The sequence below is a fragment of the Taudactylus pleione genome, unplaced genomic scaffold (genome assembly GCF_031769625.1).
Source record: "Taudactylus pleione unplaced genomic scaffold, aTauple2 ptg000129l, whole genome shotgun sequence".
Classification (NCBI taxonomy): domain Eukaryota; kingdom Metazoa; phylum Chordata; class Amphibia; order Anura; family Myobatrachidae; genus Taudactylus; species Taudactylus pleione.
In genome coordinates this window covers 8,771,040-8,792,315 of record NW_028284531.1, presented here as the reverse complement: position 1 = coordinate 8,792,315, position 21,276 = coordinate 8,771,040, and the positions used below count along the sequence as shown (strand labels likewise).

At 44.3% G+C, this 21,276-nt stretch overlaps 1 protein-coding gene across 2 annotated transcripts in view; it reads right to left on the bottom strand.

Annotated features, from left to right (window-relative positions):
* Nucleotides 1-1,871, bottom strand: part of HDC (histidine decarboxylase) — a 42,355-nt gene extending 40,484 nt beyond the window's left edge. Inside the window, exon 1 of one of the 2 annotated variants that reach the window (XM_088472986.1) lies at nucleotides 1,832-1,871. In XM_088472986.1, the coding sequence (XP_088329112.1) occupies nucleotides 1,832-1,871 (40 nt within the window). The remainder of the gene's footprint in view (nucleotides 1-1,831) is intronic. The other variant, XM_088472987.1, reaches the window with a different exon arrangement.
* Nucleotides 1,872-21,276: the final 19,405 nt, after the last annotated feature.

Here is a 21,276-nt window from a genome sequence, read left to right as displayed (position 1 = left end):
GCTTTTTTTTGTGTTATTTATTTATATATATATATATATAAGGATAATGTGAATATATTTTTGCTACTCCATACTCTTTTAAATGCTAGTTAGAATTTGCTTCAAGTTTTATCCAACCACATGTTCTATTGTATGTACAGTACATTCTGCATTTGTATAAACTCCACAATTTAAAACAACACTTGTTCTACCCATCACTATCATCCACAGCTTTTCTACTTCATTCTATGATAATGAACATTGCTCAGGTTAAAATGTTATATTAAAGACATTTGTGATAAAAACATAGAAGATCTTTTACAAAGAACAAAGGCCCAGATGTGCCTCTGTTGCCCAGTTTCTGACACAACAAATACATTACAGAGCAATGAGGCCAGTGCACTTCATTTTGGGGAGCTGTGAAAAATAATATCACACCTTGCTGAACAAGATTATTGCAATGAGATGAAGTGAGGGGAAGTGCGGGATAAGTGATCAGTGTGGAGGAGGGAGACAGAAGTGGAGAAGAAGGGGAGGAAACTATGCAAGAAGAGATAAAGAGGAAAGGGAGTGGGGGAGAGGGAGGGGTAGGTGTGGGAGAAATTAGAGGAATTTAGGGAGAAAGTGTCTGAAGTGGAGGAGAAGGGGAGGGAAGTTTGGTAGAAGACTAGAGATGAAGGGGGATGAGTGATGGGAAGTGTATGTGTATGGAGGGGGAGTGAAGTAGGGAAAGAAGTGAGGGGAAGTGGAGGAGATGGTGGGGGAAGTGAGGGGAAGTGGAGGAGATGGTGGGGGAAGTGAGGGGAAGTGGAGGTGAGGGCGCTATTTCTATACATCCTTTGCTGTGTTGCCAGAGATTAGGTACCATCCTATATTGTTAATGAGAAGTGCTTTGTGGGAGAAGTGTATTTATATATGCACTTTGCCAAGTGCAAACAAAGCTTCACACACACACAAAAGGCAGTCCTGATATTTCCTCACTTTCATTATTACAGGTTGAGTCTCCCATAGCCAAATATTCCGAAATACAAAATATTCCGAACTACAGAATATTTTCAGCATGACTGACTTAGTGAAACCTTTGCTTTCTAATGGTTCAATGTACACAAACTTTGTTTAAAGCACAAATTATTTAAAATATAGTATAAAATAACATTCAGGCTGTGTGTATAAGTTGCATATGAAACATAAATGAATTTCATGTATGTACACAAACTTTTTTTGATGCACAAAATTATGAAAAATATAGTATAAAATTACCTGCAGGCTGTGTGTATAAGGAGTATATAAAACATAAATGCATTCTGTGTTTAGATTTGGGTCCCATTCCCAAGATATTTCATTATTTTATGTAAATATTCCAAAATACGGAATATTCCGATATCCAAAATAACCCTGGTCCCAAGCATTTTGGATATGGGAGACTTATGAGATTAAACCAAGCACTATGTTAGCAAAAAAGCTGACATTTGAGAGGGAAGTTGCACTTTAATGTCACATGTACATTTTGCAGAGTGCACCTTTCCCGATGTTACTGCCTCCCAGCACACCTAGGTGCTTTGCTGCTAGTTTGAGGAGACACTTCCCGATAGCACATAGATTAACGACTTGTATTTTGTCATTCAGCAAAGTGTCCCCTGAAACTGGATGTCACCTTTACTGCACATAACCACATTCTATAGATTCATGTAAAACCTATTTCAGTGTACTTACTGTACATTATAGTTTATTTAATAAAACTACATATAATATGTAAAACATATAGTTTAAGTACCAAAGAGAGTGTTTGACTACCCTAGTCTTCGCAAAGTGATGTATATCTGACATCCATAGATTCCATGATGTAACATACCTCTCCTTCTGTATTCTTCTGATTCCATGGCAGATTGCATATCAGGATGTGAGACCCGGCTTTGGTAAGAGTTGTCTGTATGATCCTCCCTCTCATGCCTAATATTTTATACCCCTGTTATCTCTCAGTCATACGTCACTTACATTTATTCCTGTCTACACAAACAGTTTATCTTATTCCATTTATTTCAGATGCCACTCCATTGTGTTTATATGGAATAAAATAAACTCTCAAGCACTGTTTGCTCTCTCTGTTATCTTTGATGTCTTCAGCTGTATCTACACAGCCAGTTCCATTCAGAGCACTGGATGCTCAAGGAGCAATATTCTCTGCTGGAAAACACATATAACCAGCTGTTATTATGTATGTTTCTACTTTCTACCTAATAAGTTTACCACCATTGAAGACACTGTACAAGAGACAAATTCATGGGTCTTAATAGAGGGGGCTAAGCAGGGCACTTCGAGGTAGATTTACTAATGAGCAGATTTTAAAAGCATTCAATCATCGGTGGCTTTGGCTGATAAAAATGACAATAGGAATTAATGCTGAATAAGCCTGATTTAGCATTAACTCGTATTGCTGTTTTAAAACTATCAGTCAAAGCCGACAGATTCTAAATCCACCCCTTAGTTTACAATTTGCAAGATTTGAACAAGCTTAAGTTATGATTGATATTCATGTCTATAAAGGGCTGGCACCTTCATATTTAGCAAATAGATAGCTCTACGATTCAGGTGAATGGATGAGTTCCTGTATTGAGGAAAAGGGCTGTACATGGGGCTCTGAGTTCATTATGAGCCTCTTTTGCACTAGCGTGTAGTGGAATACTTCCTGGAATGGGTGTGAAGCACAGAAGGCCCATATGGTAGATGCTTGGGATGTATGTGGACTGAATGGATGCAGAAAGCACTTATATGCAGATAGCTGGTGCTAGAGTCAGTATGCACTAGAATGCAGGACAAATGCTGGAAGCTGAGTCAGATGCAGATGCACTTTGTAAATCAGGACACTGGAAGTTGAGTTAAATACAGATGCGCTATGTAAATGCAGGATACTGGAAGCTGCTTCAACTGCAGATGCACTTTTTAAGTCAGGACACTGGAAGCTGAGTCTAATGCAGATACTGGAACAGTGCTCAAAGCCACTGCAGCCAGGAGTCATGAGACTGTTCTCAGGACGAAGAGAGCTGTTCTGGTAATAAACTGGACATATTAGACAGATTAAATAGGACACGCTCAGTGCTTATTGGCCCAGCAGGTAATTTAAGTGCAGCTGCTGGAATCCAGTTGCAGATTGTAGTCATATGGATAAATCCAAGATGGCTGTGCCCATGCTCTATCACCCAGGGAACTGACAGGAGGCTAAATGCCAGGCACGCAGCAGTAGTGCCAGCTCAGGTCTCAGGAATGCCAAAAGCAACCGAAGAGGGCACTGAGGGCAGTGACTTGACACTGCCAGACCCGGTAGCTGGCTAAAACCCATATGTGTGACATTACTTCCCCTCTTATATGTGGCCATCGAAAACCTAGGGAGAGGTTTAGCTGAAAACATCTGAAGAAATATTTGAATCAACCTTGGGGGATGAACATCAGAGGCATTGATCCAGGACCACTCATCTGGACAGTAGCCCTTCCATTCAACGAAATACTGGAGATGACCGTGTCTAAAATATCCTTGACTTAATATTCTTCTCCGTGTTGGGTCTGCACCTTTGCAGAATCGTAATTTGGAGAACAGAAACAGTTCAGAACCAAGGGTTTTATAAGAGAAATGTGAGATAAATTAAGTGCCTGGACATATGGAGGCAGCTGTAACTTATAAGATACTGGGTTGATGGCTTCAATGATACTGAGTAGCCCAATGAAGCAGGATGCAAACTTTTTGGTTAGTTCTCTGATTCGTAGACTATGAGTAGACTGCCAGACTCCTGGTGTAATGCTTTCACAAGTGAAGTTCGTACTTGTTGCCATTTTTTTGCAAAGTCTTTGAGAGCTGAATTGGAAGCTGGAACCAATGTTGCCGGCAATGGAGTGATATCTGGTACCTTGGGATGTAGACCTTACACAATGTGAAATGAAGTTGAAGCAGAGACAGTGATAATGGTTGGTAAACTCTGACCAGTCATCCTGAGATGAAGAGACATACAACCGGTGGAAGATTGGAGGAAGGTCTCAAAAACTTGATTAACTCATTCTGTCTGGGCATTGGACTGTGGGCGATAGGCCAAAAAGAAGTTTAGTTTAATCTGCAGAGCTTTACATAATGATCATCAAAATATGGCTACAAACTGGACACCTCAAACATATACAATTTCTTTTGGACACCCATTAAGGTGGAATATTTCCTTTGCAAAGAGTTGATTTAATAAAGAGTTGGGTTAATACTGGAGCTGACAGAAGACTATGAAGAGGAACAAAGTGGGCCATCTTTGAAAATTGACCCATTATGTGGTGGTAAATTTACTAGAGGCAGATAAGTCAATCTCAAAATCCATCAAGATATGATACCGGAAGGTACTTGGAACTGGCAGTGACAGAAGTTGACATGCTGGAGCTTCTCTGGAGTTTTTGTGGTGAGCACAATTAGAGCATACGTTAACAAATTGTTTTACATCTTGAAGACGTATGGGCCACCAGTAATTTCAGATAATAAATATTTGCCTTTTCCAAACTCCTGCGTGCCCAGCAAATCTAGAACAATGAGCCTACTGAAATAACTTTTTGCACATAATCTCAGGAATTAATGTTTTCCCCTGAGGAAGGATGATGACCGAGGAAGTAGCAGCAATAGATAAAGTATTGATGATGAGATGTTGCTTGAATGCTGCAGAATTGTCATCCTCCAACACAGAACATGATAGACATCAGCTTTTCGATTCTTGAAACCTGGATGGAATTTAATTTGGATGTTAAATTGTGACAAGAATAATGACCATCGGACCTGACACAGATTCAGATAGAGTAAATTGACAGGTTCTGTGTAAATGTTCACTGGATAACGTGCGCTTTCCTGCAAATGCCTCCAAATCTTTGAGTGCCAATTTCATAGTAAGCAATTCTTTGTCTCTGATGGGAACATTTTTCTCTGCAGGCAGAAATTTCTGAGGAATACAGGCATACACCTGCTTGTCTGGTGCTCTTTGAGAGAGTACAGCAACTACCCCCACTGAGGAGGCGTATACCTCCAAAAAGAATGGAGTGGCAATATGTGGCTGATTGAGCATAGGAGCTGAAATGTAAGCCTCTTTCAGTTGCTGTAAGGCAGTTTGGGCTTTTGCTTAAGTAGACCATTTAGCTGGAATGTCCCCTTTCTTTGTAAGGGCAGTGATTGCTGCAACCACTGTGGAGTACCCCTGAATACATTTACAATAATAATTGGAGAGACATAAGAATCATTGGGCTTCCTTTAAGGTGGAGGGATGAGGTCAGTTGAGAATGGCTTGAACTTTATCCAGATCCATTTGCAACCCTGATCCAGAGATGATGTATCCAAGGAAAGGAATGGTATCCACCTCAAAGACACGCTTTTCCAGTTACAATAAAACTTGTTGTTTCTGAGCCATCGGAGAACCACTTTGACATGACAGCTGTGAATCTGGATGTCATCTAAATAGACTACAACATTGATGTAAAGCAGGTCTCAGAAAATCTCGTTAACAAAGTTCTGGAATACAGCTGAGACATTGCTCAGACTGCCATCACTAAATATTTATAATGCCCGTCCTGGGTATTGAAAGCTGTTATCCTCTCATCACCTTTCTTAATTCTAATCAGACTGTAGGTCCCTCTGAGATCTAACTTGGTGAGTATGGTAGCTCCTTTTACCCTGTCAAATAGTTTAGATATCTATTTTTGACTGTGATGTCATTGAGACCCGATAGTTGATACAGGAGCGCAATTCTACCTTTTTTTTTCACAAAAAAGAACACTGCAAGAGCAGGTGAAGAAGATCGGTGGATGAAGCCTCTGTCCAGGTTCTCCATAATATATTCGGACACAGATTGTGTTTCAGGTACAGAGAGAGGATAAACTCTTCCTTGAGGTGGAGTTTTCCCTGGAATAATATCGATGGGACAGTCCCAGTCCCTATGAGGTGGTAAAGTGTCAGCAGCCTGTTTATATAAGGAGGAAAGTTCCCACAGACCCATGCATGTATTGTGCCAGAGTCTACCTGCAACTGCGTCACGGAGAGTGTGTGTGGGGGGGGAGACCTGCACGGAGACTGCACACTGGCCTCCTCCTCCCTTAAACTGCCCCTACAAGAGTCTATTAATATACAGATGAAGCTAACTTATTTCAGACAAATAGCTTATTGCCAAGTCCTCTGAGGCCTGCCACACCCACATGCACGCTATTCCATGGGCAGTATCAATAAAGCACATTTTTATACAAACCATCATGTACCGTATTGGTCTATTTGTTTCAATTAATTTGCTCCATCTATATCATGTATTTGATATTCATTGGGTATACCAGCATACTTGGAGGCTAGTGGTATTCATTTTCACAGCAGGTTGATATCAGCTTTTCTCAAATGCAATGCCTCAAGCCAAGGTTTCTCCTCTTTCTGAGGTGGGGGGGTTTGCGGATCTAGGAAAGTTCTACCAGGTACTAACTGGGAAACCCCAGCCTGGCTCACTATAAATGATGAGGTAGCAACATTCAGGGGTCTATTTACTAAACTGTGTTAGGAGATAAAATGAACGGTGATAAGGTACCAGCCAATCGGCTCCTAACTGCCATGTCACAGGCTGTGTTTCAAAAATGGCAGTTAGGAGCTGATTGGCTGGTACCTTATCACCGTTCACTTTATCTCCTAACAGAGCTTAGTAAATAGACCCCATAGTGTTGAAAGGCTTTATAATAGCTATATTGGGATGTATATTGGGAAAGCAATAATGAAGAATAAATGAGCTCATTTGTAGTAAAGACAAAGGAGAATAAGTCTCTCACTTTGAGGAGTGAAGTGGTGGTTGGGTTGTAGTCCTAATATTACTAACAACTATAAGGATGAAGACAGTGATGTAGGTTGTAAAGCCTTGAACAACAATAAACACAGATATCAGCAAAATATACGTTGAGGAGTATTTCCTGGCAGTGTGTGTGGCAGTAGGGTGAGGTACAGTACAGTATATTGCAAGTTAGTCACACTAGCCTCGGACATGGACACTAGCCAGTGTCCGAAGCCTGGTTGGCTTTTGAAGTACAGGTCAAAGGCCTGGATGCATCTCCAATGCCTAAAATCAATTGGCCCTAATGCAGAAGTAGCGGTAACAGCAGGCACCTGGAACAACTGAAACAGATCAAGGAATTCTGCAATCAATAAGAATGGTTCAAGACTCCATCTCGCCTGGAATTCTACTCCCTCTGGACCAGACCTGTACTCCTACTGGACCTCTGACAGCTTGGTGCTTGATGTTGCCACCGCAGTGTCTTTGTGTGCAGTGGCTGTGCGAAAATATGCTAATGCCGCAGGAGGCATCTTACGCGAAAAGACGCCCACTGCCGGCTTCTCTGACCACTGCCTGAAATCACCAAGTTTCACATTATTTTAGTAAAAATAATGTTAATTAATAAGCCCTTAAGTGTGCATGTGTGCTACCAACTGAGAGACTGGACCTTGGCCGAATAGGCAGGGATTCAAGTTTATCATTGATTTAAAATTTCTAATATCACATTCATATTGTATGTTTATTGCTATTTGTTGAAATGAATAAAACCCTAAGCACATTTGCTTTAGAAAGTACTCATCATATGAAACGAAAGCATGTGTGAAATATGGTCTAGGATAGGCCAGGTACAGTGACATTTACAAATCCTAGTATTGTTCAAGCTGAGTGTTTACCCAAAGCCGTGTTCTTCTTTCCTCTATTTGCCTGGCACTTGCATTGGCCGTGGGAAAAAGTGCAGATGAGTTTCAATATCATGAACAGATAATCAAATCAAACACATGAAAAGAAATCTAATGTTGTGGCCTGCTAGAAACGTTTATGTAAAATGTGTCTGTTAGTGCATACACGTTCTACATAATGTAAACATGCTTGCATCATTTTCTCTCCTACTCATCAAGAGATACGGAGGCGATTTATGAAACGAGGTAGGTGCAACTTACTGCCATTACCGGTAAGTGGGTGCGGCAAGGCAGAGCATGACAGGCTTATAATGCAATTTGCTATAACACAGCAAGTCACCTCTTATAGAAGAACTGCCTGCTCTCTCGGGAGTCCAGGAGGTGAGTGTGGCAGGGAAGGAGTTTGGTAATTTCACTTTACGTTCAATGGAATCCTCATTTCATCCCAAAAGCTTAAGAGCCTTATTCAGAGTGCTGACGCTGCTGCGATCTTTGCAGTTGTGGATGTGCGAATATATGCCAGTGCAACAGTGGCCGAGACTTGTGCTGAGACACCCACCTGAGCCATCGCAGCTGTCCGCGTACACATGCACAGCATCGGGCACAGACCATGCAAACATCGACTTCCTGAGTGAGTCTATAGTAATACAGAATGGCCTCTGTAACTGAGGGGCTGATTCAGAGATGGACGCTAATGTGATTGCAGCTGCAATTTCATACGGAGCACAGCTCCGAAAATGTGCTAATGGTTCCAAAGATCACCAGAGCACTGGGACGCCCACTGCTGCCTTCTAATCTGCGTACGACGTCACTTACCTGCATAATGATCGGTAACATCAACGTACATCGAGCAGCCATCTTAAACATTGCGAAAGGTGTGATCAGCCGCAGACTCGGCAGCTCTCCTGACACACAGAGGACTCTCATGCTGCGTATGCAGTCGCAGAGGCTAATTTATGCACGCCCATGAAAAGGCATTTAATCGCTCAGACACACCTGCATTATTCTGACCTCCCCCGTTACCACCCCCAAACGCTGACAGCCTGTCACCCACTTTGCAGTGGATTCCTCTGTGCATCTGAAATGGCAGTATGATTGCTGCGTGGGTGCAGTGTGGCTTATACACTTTCGCAATGGCATGCAATCGCTCATTCTGCTTAAAAATCACCATTGCGCCTATCTGTGAATCAGGCCCTGAGACGCCAGAGTCATGTTTCCTGCGTACAGGATCGCAGCAGGCGGCTGGTACACTCCCCAAAAACAGTCGCCTTTTCTCCATACTCCCAGTTACTTCCAACAAAATGGCTGTTGCCTATCAATTACTTGCAATTAAAGCCTTTGGACTAGCGTATTCGCAATTCAATCACTGTGCATGCGCATTGCGGCTGTGACACATGCGCAGTAAAGTGTGTATACTTGCCAATGCCGGCACCCCCGACGGACCCACTGATGATGATATCGCCACATAAACACATTGTGTAGTATGTATGCGGCTTAAGACAAGCTTTCCAAGGTCGCTCATGCTTAATCAAACAGATCCAATAGACTTCATTAATCTTTTCAATGAAAGAATCAAATCCTCTGCTAAGGTCACTTTCTGTTGTATGCTGTCAAATCCACTAGTCTGGATTTTTGGTAGTTGATGAGTCACCTGTGAGACTCTAAAGGTCTGGGCCATAATTTACATTTGGGCCTGGAGTAGAATCAAGGACTCTGCCTTGATTAAACAGTTGTTCAAGTCAGTGACGCTTCTGATCATCATCACTGTCATGATTTCTGTAAAAACTCTCTGTATTATCTGACTTAAGGACGAGAGCAAAACTGATATATCATCATCATTTGGTCTCTCTCAAAGGACCTCCTCATCCTCCCATACAAGTGGATACTCAATTTATCTGGCCTTCACTCACCGTTGTGATATTTTTGATTTAATCAATTCACCATTCCCTCTCTCTGACCATCATCATTTTTCTTTATACTTATCCCTTGCTCCTTCTCCAACACTGTGGACACTGCTCACCTACGCAGATCTTAACTTCAAACTTGGCGTTCCAAATGCACCAGGTACCTGCAAAGTGTTCACGAACCACCAAGCGACAGTGGAGGAAATCACGCTTCAATGCGAAATACCTCCAAAGCAAATGTATGCTCTCAAACCTACAGTGATGCCCTTTCTCTCTCTAAAGACTTGTCTCGCAGTCCTCCTACCCCATCGTCTCTTCACCACTTTCAACTCACTCCCCTGCCCCCTTCTTCTCACTCTCTGCCCTTGACTTCGCCACGCACTTCACATTTAAAATTGAATCCATACATCAGGACATCCAATTCCAGTCCTTGTCACTCCATCCCCTTGTTTTCCAGCCCACCTCTCCCCATTGTGATAGGATCACTGGTAAAGTGGTCTGTGGCAGGTACATTTGTCCCAGATTCCTGTCTTTTGTGTTTTAAACCCCCAGGAGAAAGTCTGCAGTATAGCAGGCTTGAGTTTCGGCTTTTTGAAAAGCCGGTTTGGGACCTGGGGGTTGTGGGTGAGAGGAGAGGGAGGGCTCCACCCACGGCCACTCCAGGTTTTGGTTCTCGCAGCCTGGTACAGGCTTGTTAGTTTTTCACCTGAGAGTGGCCAATATAAGCCTAGTGTGTTTAGGGCTGATTGTCTCACCTGGGAGAGCAGACAGGGAGTTTGCTCAGAGACACTTGGATACCTAACTGTGAGTGTTGTGCTGTGCTCTTGTTGCTGGCGAGGGCATTAGGCCCTGCCAGGTTCTGGTAGTGAGGGAACTACCTGTGAAGTTAGTGCCCCGACAGGGCTAGGATTTATATTTATGTTTTCTTTATGTTTCTGACATTGTACAATAAAGACTGGCGCCGACCAGCTTGTACTTGCATCCAGACTGGTGTGCTGCTTCCCTGCTGCTGTGTGTGTGTGTAAGGAAGGAGTCCTCTACCCAGGAGAGGGACCCCCTAACCTAACTGTGTCACAATATGGTGGAGAATGCGGGCACCCACACACACTGAAGTTGCAGCAAGAGGAAAACTTTCCGTTTAAAAATTAAAGGGACAGACACCCAATTTGTGAGTGTGGAAATAACGCTGTGTCCTTGGAGTCCCATAGAGGAGGCGTCAGCCCATGCTCAGAGAGGCAAGGTTCAGCTTCCAACCTACACCCCAGGACAAAATGGAGGACATTATTAAAGCCCTGCTCCAAGCTACAGCAGCTCAGCAGGAATCTACCAGAGCTCAGCAGGAATCTACCAGGGCTCTGCAGGAATCCACCAGGGTGCAACTGTCGGCCTTGGAGACAGCCCAGGGGCAACAACAGGTTGCCATCGAGGAAACCCGCCGGGCCTTAGCGGAAAACAGCCAGGCCATAAAAGAGGTGGTACAGCACCTGATCGCCCGGCCCAGAGATGTTGGTACTGGTCCTCCCACCACCACTCACTCCGTACGAGCCAGTCACTTCCTCCAGAAGATGACTTCGGGCGATGATGTGGAGGCCTATCTCGCCGCATTTGAAAGAACGTCCGAAAGAGAGAGTTGGCCCAAGGAGCAGTGGGCAAGTCTGGTGGCACTTTTTTTGTCTGGGGAGCCACAAAAGGCCTATTTTGACTTATGCCTGGCTGATGCCAAGGACTATAAAAAACTAAAACAGGAGATCCTAACTCGCTTGGGAGTCACCACCTTTGTTCGTGCCCAACGGGTCCACCGCTGGGAGTTCCATATGGACAAGCCTCCACGTTCACAGATGCATGACTTCGTCCATCTGTCCTCAAAATGGCTACAGCCCGAGACGCTGACGGGACCACAGATCGTGGAAAGGGTCGTGATGGACCGGTACCTGCGATCATTACCTGCGACTCTGCACAAGTGGGTGAGCCATGCAGACCCTAAGTCCGCGGACCAGTTGGTCGAGCTGGTGGAGAGGTACGTGGCGGCTGAGGAGCTGATGAGTATGCCCCACCGAGCCCCGATGGCGCACCGGCAAACTCCCACAGACACTGGTAAGACTGTTCCAGGGGAGAAGGGTGCTGGGCGGTGGAATGTACCTAAGACTGAGGGTGTAGAACCTGGAGACAGGCCTGCCAGGCCGGGAAGGTTCTTGCCCCGTAAACGACTAGACATTAATATGACTCAGTGTTTCCGATGTGGTGGCTTCGGCCATATTGCCGCTAATTGTGCACTTACAACTGAACCTATGCAATGTGATACTGCTCATGTCTACCGCAGGGGGTCTTCCTTTGCACAGACAGCCTGTACGGCTGACCGGCAGGCTGAGACTAATAAGCACATGTGTGTACTCACTGTAGATGGCAACTGAGTAGAGGCACTGTTAGACTCTGGTAGCTTGGTGACACTTATAAAAGCTGAGCTGGTGAACCCCTTGCGGCGTGAGTGGAAAACTGTTGGTGTGACCTGCATACATGGGGATACTCGATATTATGTTACTGCCGAGGTGAACATCGAGACACCATGTGGTTCTGCTATAGTTTCTGTAGGTTTGGTACATGGCCTGATGTACGATGCAATATTGGGGAGAGACTTTGCTCACTTCTGGAAGTTGTGGGAAAGCCGTTTTGTTCCAGAGGTGAACAACCCCAATCCATTTGAGAAGGTTGTCGATGTAGTGGAGGAGGGAGTTTCTTCTGAGTCAGAGTTATTCACTTTTTCTACTATGATTGGCGAACTAGAGAATGCGGAGCGTGACAGTGGCCCGCCAACTGATGTGCCTCCCATTGAGGTGGGAAGTGTTGTTGGGCCAGGTGATTGTCTGCCTGATTTAGAGGTCAGAAGAGAGGTCTTTGCCGTGGAGCAGTTGAATGACCCTACTTTGGTAAAACCCAGGGAGAATGTAAAAGTAGTTGATGGTAAACCCGTAGACCCTGATAGTTCTTTGTCCTATCCCCACATGGCAATGTGGCAGGATTTGTTATATCAGGTGACTAAGAAGGGGGAAGATGTTGTGGAACAACTAATAGTTCCCAAAGCCTACAGAAGAACAGTGTTGGATCTGGCCCATGGTCATATAACGGCAGGCCATCTAGGGGTAGAGAAAACCACTGAGCGAATAATGCAGAGGTTTTTCTGGCCCGGGCTTCATAAAGAGGTATCTGACTTTTGCGCATCCTGCCCTGAGTGTCAGTATCATGCTCCCAGGCCACATTTTAAGGGTCCACTAGTTCCATTGCCTATCATAGAGGTGCCGTTTGAAAGAATAGCGATGGATTTGGTTGGACCCTTAATGAAGTCTGCCAGGGGACACCAGTATATTCTGGTCATAATGGATTACGCTACCAGGTACCCGGAAGCGATCCCGTTGCGCAATACGTCAACCAAGACCATTGCCAGAGAGCTAGTTCATGTCTTTAGCAGGCTGGGTATACCTAAGGAGATACTAACTGACCAGGGTACACCGTTTATGTCCAAAGTCATGAAAGAGTTATGCCGCCTGTTCAAAATCGAACAGTTAAGAACTTCGGTTTATCACCCCCAAACCGATGGGCTGGTCGAGAGGTTTAACAAGACGTTAAAACACATGCTTAGGAAAGTGGTCGACAAGGATGGTAGGGATTGGGACTACTTATTGCCGTATTTATTGTTGGCCATAAGAGAAGTTCCCCAGTCCTCCACCGGGTTTTCACCCTTCGACTTGTTGTATGGGAGACACCCAAGGGGGTTACTAGACATTGCCAAAGAGACATGGGAAGGGCAGTCTAGTCCTTACAAAACGGTGATTGAGTATGTTTCTCAAATGCAGAAGAGAATTGCTGCGGTAGTGCCGATAGTGAGAGAGCACCTGGAACAGGCACAACAGGCACAGCAGAGGGTATACAACCGCAATGCTCGGTTACGCAGCTTTGCTCCTGGGGACAGAGTGTTAGTATTGGTTCCCACTGTGGAAAATAAACTTTTGGCTAAATGGCAAGGGCCCTTTGAAATCTTAGAAAGAGTGGGGCAGGTCAATTACAAAGTTTACCAGCCGGGGAAAAGAAAGCCGGAACAGATATACCATATAAATCTGTTAAAGCCCTGGAAAGATAGAACGGTACTGTCGGCCGTCCGAGACCCTCCAGTAAGTCCAGGGCCCTTAGTTCCCGAAGTGACAGTGGCAAAAACCCTGTCGGCAATTCAACAACAAGAGGTCAAGGAGTTTCTGATTAGAAATAGGGTGCTGTTCTCTGACGTACCTGGGAAAACCTCGGTCATTAAACATGACATCATCACTGACCCAGGGGTTAAAGTTAATCTAAAGCCTTATAGGTTACCAGAAGCACAAAGAGAATCGGTGTCGAAAGAAATTAAAAATATGCTAGAGTTAGGGGTTATTGAAGAATCACATAGTGAATGGTCAAGTCCCATTGTGTTGATTCCAAAGCCCGACGGGAGTGTGCGTTTCTGCAATGACTTCCGAAAGTTGAACAGTGTTTCAAAATTCGATGCCTACCCGATGCCAAGAGTGGATGAACTGATTGAGAGACTAGGGACGGCAAGGTATTTAAGCACTCTTGACCTAACCAAAGGGTATTGGCAAGTACCGTTAACCGAGAGCGCCAAACAAAAGACAGCTTTTTCAGCGCCAGAGGGCTTGTTTCAGTACAAGATGTTGCCCTTCGGGCTACATGGGGCACCTGCTACCTTCCAAAGAATGATGGACAGGATTCTAAGGCCCCATAGACGGTATGCGGCTGCTTATCTGGATGACGTGGTCGTTCATAGTCCTAATTGGCAGTCTCACTTACCCAGGGTACAAGCAGTGTTGGACTCCATCTATAAGGCAGGTTTGACAGCCAACCCAAGAAAGTGTTGTCTAGGCATGGAGGAAGTAAAATATCTGGGATACACCATTGGCAGAGGCCTGATAAAGCCTCAGCTCAATAAAGTTGATGCCATACAAAACTGGCCACGGCCTCTGAATAAGAAGCAGGTGAGAGCCTTCTTGGGAATTACGGGGTACTACAGGAGGTTTATACCCAACTTTGCCACCATGGCAGTCCCACTGACTGACCTGACCAAAGGCAAACAAAAAGTCATGGTAGAATGGAGTCCTGAGGCAGAGAAAGCTTTTCAGGAGTTGAAAGTAGCGTTGTGTTCCCAACCAGTCCTGATGACTCCTAATTTTGAAAGGGAATTCATAGTACAAACCGATGCATCAGAAGTTGGTATAGGAGCGGTCCTGTCCCAGAACAAGGAGGGTGAGGAACACCCTATTTTCTATCTTAGCAGAAAGTTGAATGTACATGAGAGAAACTATGCCACAGTGGAGAAGGAGGCGTTGGCCATAAAGTGGGCGTTAGAGGCTCTCAGGTACTACTTGGTCGGAAGAAAGTTCAAATTGATCACTGACCATGCCCCTCTGAAGTGGATGTCTGAAAATAAGGACAGTAATGCGAGAATTACAAGATGGTTCTTGGCGTTACAAACTTTTAAATTTTCAGTGGAACACAGGCCAGGAAGCCAGCTGGCCAATGCTGACGCGTTGTCACGCGTTCATTGTTTGGGGGCTTCAGTTGTTCCGCCCCACAGGTCGAAACAAAGGGGGGATATGTGATAGGATCACTGGTAAAGTGGTCTGTGGCAGGTACATTTGTCCCAGATTCCTGTCTTTTGTGTTTTAAACCCCCAGGAGAAAGTCTGCAGTGTAGCAGGCTTGAGTTTCGGCTTTTTGAAAAGCCGGTTTGGGACCTGGGGGTTGTGGGTGAGAGGAGAGGGAGGGCTCCACCCACGGCCACTCCAGGTTTTGGTTCTTGCAGCCTGGTACAGGCTTGTTAGTTTTTCACCTGAGAGTGGCCAATATAAGCCTAGTGTGTTTAGGGCTGATTGTCTCACCTGGGAGAGCAGACAGAGAGTTTGCTCAGAGACACTTGGATACCTAACTTTGAGTGTTGTGCTGTGCTTTTGTTGCTGGCGAGGGCATTAGGCCCTGCCAGGTTCTGGTAGTGAGGGAACTACCTGTGAAGTTAGTGCCCCGACAGGGCTAGGATTTATATTTATGTTTTCTTTATGTTTCTGACATTGTACAATAAAGACTGGCGCCGACCAGCTTGTACTTGCATCCAGACTGGTGTGCTGCTTCCCTGCTGCTGTGTGTGTGTGTAAGGAAGGAGTCCTCTACCCAGGAGAGGGACCCCCTAACCTAACTGTGTCACACCATCCATTTTACCAATTGTGACATCATTCTCCCTAGTAACTGGAGATTAAGGCACTAATTCAGTCCTTCCCCTTGACTCTACCCCCTCCTGCCTCATCTGCTCCCTCTCTTCTGTTGCCTGTTTCTCCCTTGCCCATCTCTACGTCTAATCAGGCACTGTCTCCTTTGCATTCAAGCATGTCTCCCCATTCACAAAAAACTCACCTTTGATGCTGATACTCTAATTGATGCTGATCCCCCACATCTCTCTCCTCCCCTTTGCCTCCAACTTCTTGAGCGGATTGTCTACAGCCGCCTTACTGCCTTTCTTTCCTCCCACTCCCGGCTTCACCTATTTCAGACTGGCTTTTTGGCCTCTCCATTCCACAGAAACTGCTTTCACTAAAGTCACCAATGACCTCCTTGCTGACAAATTCAAGGCCACTACTCTCTGCTCAATCTCTTTGATGCTTTTGACACTGTGGACCACTCTCATCTATTGCTGTCTTCCTACCTTTGACCATTATTTCTTTGTCTCTTTTCATGTTGTCACTTGTACCTCATTTCATCTACCAGTAGATGTCCCCTAAGGTTCTGTTCTTGAACCTCTTCTATTCTCCCTTTATACTGTACATCCTCTTTTGGATAACTAATTGTTAAGTCTGTGACTTATACTTCAATAAGGGTTTCTTAATAACTTGGACACAGTGAGTGAGCATGCTTCTTTACTGTAAAACAGCAGGAAAAACAAAGACACAGACTAGAGATTCATACGCCAACTAATACAAACAAATAATAAGTTCCGTTGTAACCTTCCACCAGAATACATACAAAGCAATGAGAACTATATACACCACACTCCTCCCAACTTAGATAAATTCAGACATAGAAAGTGGTTAGCATTACACAATGTATATGTTACCCCAGAATGCTACAAATCAAGCCTTTGGGGTGCCTTACGAACTCTGTCTGGATAATGATGTTTAGGTTCCAGAATGACAGGCTGCTCCACCAAAATCACACTAGAAGGTTCAGGATCAGTTGTTGTCACTAAGGGAACCTCATGCTCAGGTCACTCCGTAACAGGCTTGAGAACAGTCTCTGTAGCAGACCCAGAGGGGTATACATTCTCTACAGTGCCAGGAACAGTCTTTGTAACACACCCAGAAGGGTATACATAAACTTCCAAATCACTTGCTTGGCTATGTCCAGGTGTTGATGTACAGTCTGTTTGCCCCTTGGCCTCAATTATTTGATCAATGTGGCGTCACCACAATTCTCCTCCCACTTCAATCACGTACATCAGAGGTCTGCATTTGGAAGAAACTATTCCTGGTTGTCATTTGTCTCCTCTGTAATCATGGACAAGCACCTGCTGGCCAATGTCAAAGGACCGAGTAGGTTTTGTCCCACTGAGACCTCAAGTTCCGTTACATAACGAGCACAGCAGGTGGCTGAACGGTAGTGGAGTGCTCAGTTCTACGATATATGAACAGGAAGTTGTCAATCTTGTGTTGCAAAGGCAGATGTTCATTGTACATGGACGTGATAGCTCTTTTGAATGTTTGTACAAATCTCTCAGCCAAACCGTTAGTAGCTGGATGGTGTGGAGCTGATGTAAAATGTTTAATGCCATTGTCTCGCATGAACTTTTTGAATTCCGTGGACACAAATTGTGGCCCATTGTCACTGCATACTTGCTCTGGTAGACCATTTCTGGCAAAGATGGTTCGCAGAACAGCCATTGTTTTCTCAGATGTAGTGGATTTCATCTTTATTACCTCTGGCCATTTTGAATGAGCATCCACTGCAATAAGAAACTGTGATATAGTCAGGGTAGGGGGTCCCTCTCCTGGGGTAGATGGACACCTCCTTACACACAGCAGCCAGGAAACAGCACACCAGTCCAGGGATTTTGTGCAAGCTGGTCGGAAACCAGTTTTATTGTGCAATATAAACAACAAAATAACAAAACATAACAATAAATCCTAGCCCGTCTGGGCACTAACTAGACAGGTAATTCCCTCTCTACAAGTGGCAAGGCCTACTACCTTACCACAAACACAAACACAGCACTTTCAAATATCACAGTGCCTCTGAACAAACCTCAGTGTCTGTTCTCCCCAGGGTATGTGAGACATCCAACCAAAACCTAACATTTATCTGAGCCACTTCCAGGTGCAACTACTAATCAGCCTGCTCTCAGACTGAAAGGCCCAACACCTGGAATGGCCTGTGGATGGAGCCCTCCCTTCTTTTCTCACATCCACACCCCTAGGACTCATTATCCGGCTTTTACCAAAAGCTGACACTTCTGGTCTGTTTGGCATAACAGACTTTTCCTGGGGTTTTTAAAACACATATGATAGGAATCTGGGACACACATATATGCCATTCCAGACTTCTCCAGTGCTTCTATCACAAAACATACAATCCATGAATGGACCAGCAAAGTCAATATGTACCCGCTGCCATGGAGATGATGGCCATTCCCAGGGGTGTAACGGGACTAAGGGCGGTGAATTTTTAACTCTTTCACATCTTTTTGTCAATGTTTCAATTTGACCATCGATTCCTGGCCACCACACGTAGCTTCTAGCAAGACTCTTCATTTTCACTGACCCCAGGTGAGATTTGGAAATAGAGATTTCCAAATCTCTATTTCGTAGTTTAGGTGGTATTACCACTCTGGACCCACACATTAGAGTTCCTTGATAGACACAAAGTTGATTTCTCCTGGCCGAAAATCCATAATATTGAGCATTGCCATGTTAGGCCAACCTTTGATAGTTAAGTCCATTACTTTAGATAACACCAGGTCTTTCCTTGTTTACGATTGATCATGTCATTGGTAATAGGTAGCTGTTCTATTAACATATTGTGATACAGTTCCAGTGGGTCTCTACCATTGTCCTCCTCACTTTGGGACAGAGGGGAACGCGATAGACCATCAGCATTGCCATGCAGTTTTGTTCCTTTAAACTCAATGTCATATGTGTGTGTACCCAGGAATAATGAAAACGTTGAAGACAAGCAGAAGTCATGGCTGGGACTCCCTCTTGGGGGTTAAAAATCGATACCAATGGTTGATGATCAGTTATTAATGTAAACCTTTGTCCATACAAATATTGATGACATTTCTTTACTCCCCATACTAGACTTAAGGCCTCTCGATCAATTTGAGCATAATTTTTCTCTGCCACTGTCAAGGACCGTGAAGCAAATGCTATTGGTTTCTCGCTTCCATATCTCAGTTGATGTGACAACACTGCTCCAATGCCATATGGTGAGGCATCACATGCCAGTCTGATGTGCAAATTTGGATCAAAATGAGTAATGACTTTATCAGATGTAATAATTTTTGTTTGTTTCTGAAAATGCTTTCTCACAATTCTGGTGGAAGGTTACAAAGGATCTTATTATTTGTTTGTATTAGTTGGCGTATGAATCTCTAGTCTGTGTCTTTGATTTTTCTGCTGTTTACAGTAAAGAAGCATGCAACACTCACTGTGTCCAAGTTATTAAGAAACCCTTATTGAAGTATAAGTCACAGACTACACTGGCGATGAGGATTCAAATCTTCTTCAGTATTGCTCCAGTGATCAGTGGAGCACCAGTGGACTGACACAGCACAATTGGAGGTGCAAGAGGAGCAGCACATGCAGACTGCCAGCATCACCTAGCCTGAATAAAGGGGCACGTGTGTTATACAAGTCTTTCTCTAAGGAATGGAGGAAAAAGGACATAAAGCAAAATGTCAGGATTTATCGGCACAATAGCCGCTTTTGATAGTACTATAGAGGACTGGGCTACATAGATTGAGAGTGGAATTATACTGTCATGCTAATTCTGTGCAGGAAGACAAGATAGTAGCAGTCCTACTCAGTGTAATGGGTACCAAAACATACAGGGCCTGATTCAGACCCGCTCGCAAGCGGGTCGATGGTGGGGCATTGCACACGTGTGGCGTGCACAATGTGCGTGCGCAAGCCGCAGAGCGAGTGAGAAGGAACGCCTGCCGTTTGTGGGCGGCCCTATTGACATCACCAGTGATGTCAGTAGTGAACTTCCTGCTCTATTAGAGCCGGAAGCTCACTGGGGCTTGCGGCAGACGAGACCCTACCAAAAGGGTCTCGTCGCAAGCCTGATGGTTGCGACCATCACCTGGCCGCTCGCAAAAGCTGTGGGTGGTCACCCACAGCTTAGCGAGCGGAGAGGAGGCCGGCTTACAAAAAAAAAAGCGCCCACCCTCATTCAGAGTGAGCGCTCGCTCTTTGCGAGCGGCTCTGAATGAGGTCCACAGTTTGCTAAGGAGTTTAATAACACCTGAAAAGCCAGCTAGCAAGTCATTCACTGACATAGTTATTTTATTATTATTATTATCATTTATTTATATGGCGCCACAAATGTTCCGCAGCGCCTTACAAAGCACATAAACAAGTTGTAGACAAGCGACTTACAGAACAATACAATACAGGACCAGGACATGGATAATACATTTTGCTACATTAGTGATCATGACACCCAGATAAATATTTTAAAAAAGCATTTAAATCCTAAACCATTAGTGATTGCTGAAAGATTCAGGTTTCATAGAAGGGATCAAACTAAAAGTGAAAGTATATCTGAGTTCATTGCTGAACTGAGAAAGTTATCTGAAAACTGTGAGTTTCGAGTAGGGTTACTAGATGCCCTAAGAGACTGTTTAGCTTGTGGGATGACAAGTGGTTTAAAAGCATGGAGTATGGTAATGTATATGCACACTGTATTAGGCACAATTTTAGGTAAGTCCTACAAGTTATATACTGTAGTGCAACTTTGGTTCATTTTTGGGGCGTGGGTCCCCCTAAATTGCATTGGTTGATCTGTCTCAGGGCACCGCATTATAACACATTTTCCTTTATAACACATTTTAACCCTTCACTGTGTGTTTAATATATATGTACTTCACTTTTTTATTTTCATTCTTTATATGCAGCTGTGGCTGCTCCTAACTATCTCTTTACACTGCACTTTTCTTACTATGGTGGTGCCCTGGGGCAGCTTGGCTGGGACAGTTTTGGGGGGTCCTGCGCTCTGGATTTGAACCCTAGTATGTTAGGGACCTACCCGAAAGAGGTTACCTGGATATGGTGGGTAGGCCCATAACCTTGGCCATGATTATGCTAAAAACCTCTATTGATTGCAAAATTTAATTGCATTTATATATATTAATAATTTGGAGTTGTGCACCTGAGATTTGTCTGTTTCTGTGCCTGCACTCCACACATATACAGGTGAACCTGTGTCTCCATTGGGAAAAATAAAAGTATTTGTGAAATACAAAGGCAATACCCATAAGCTGTATTTATACGTACTTCCACAGGGTGGACCACCACTACTGGCCCAAGAATGTATAAGGAAAATTCAAATTGATTGGTAGTCCATTCACATGATTCAGCCTACCGCATCTAATGTATCCAAAAGTGAC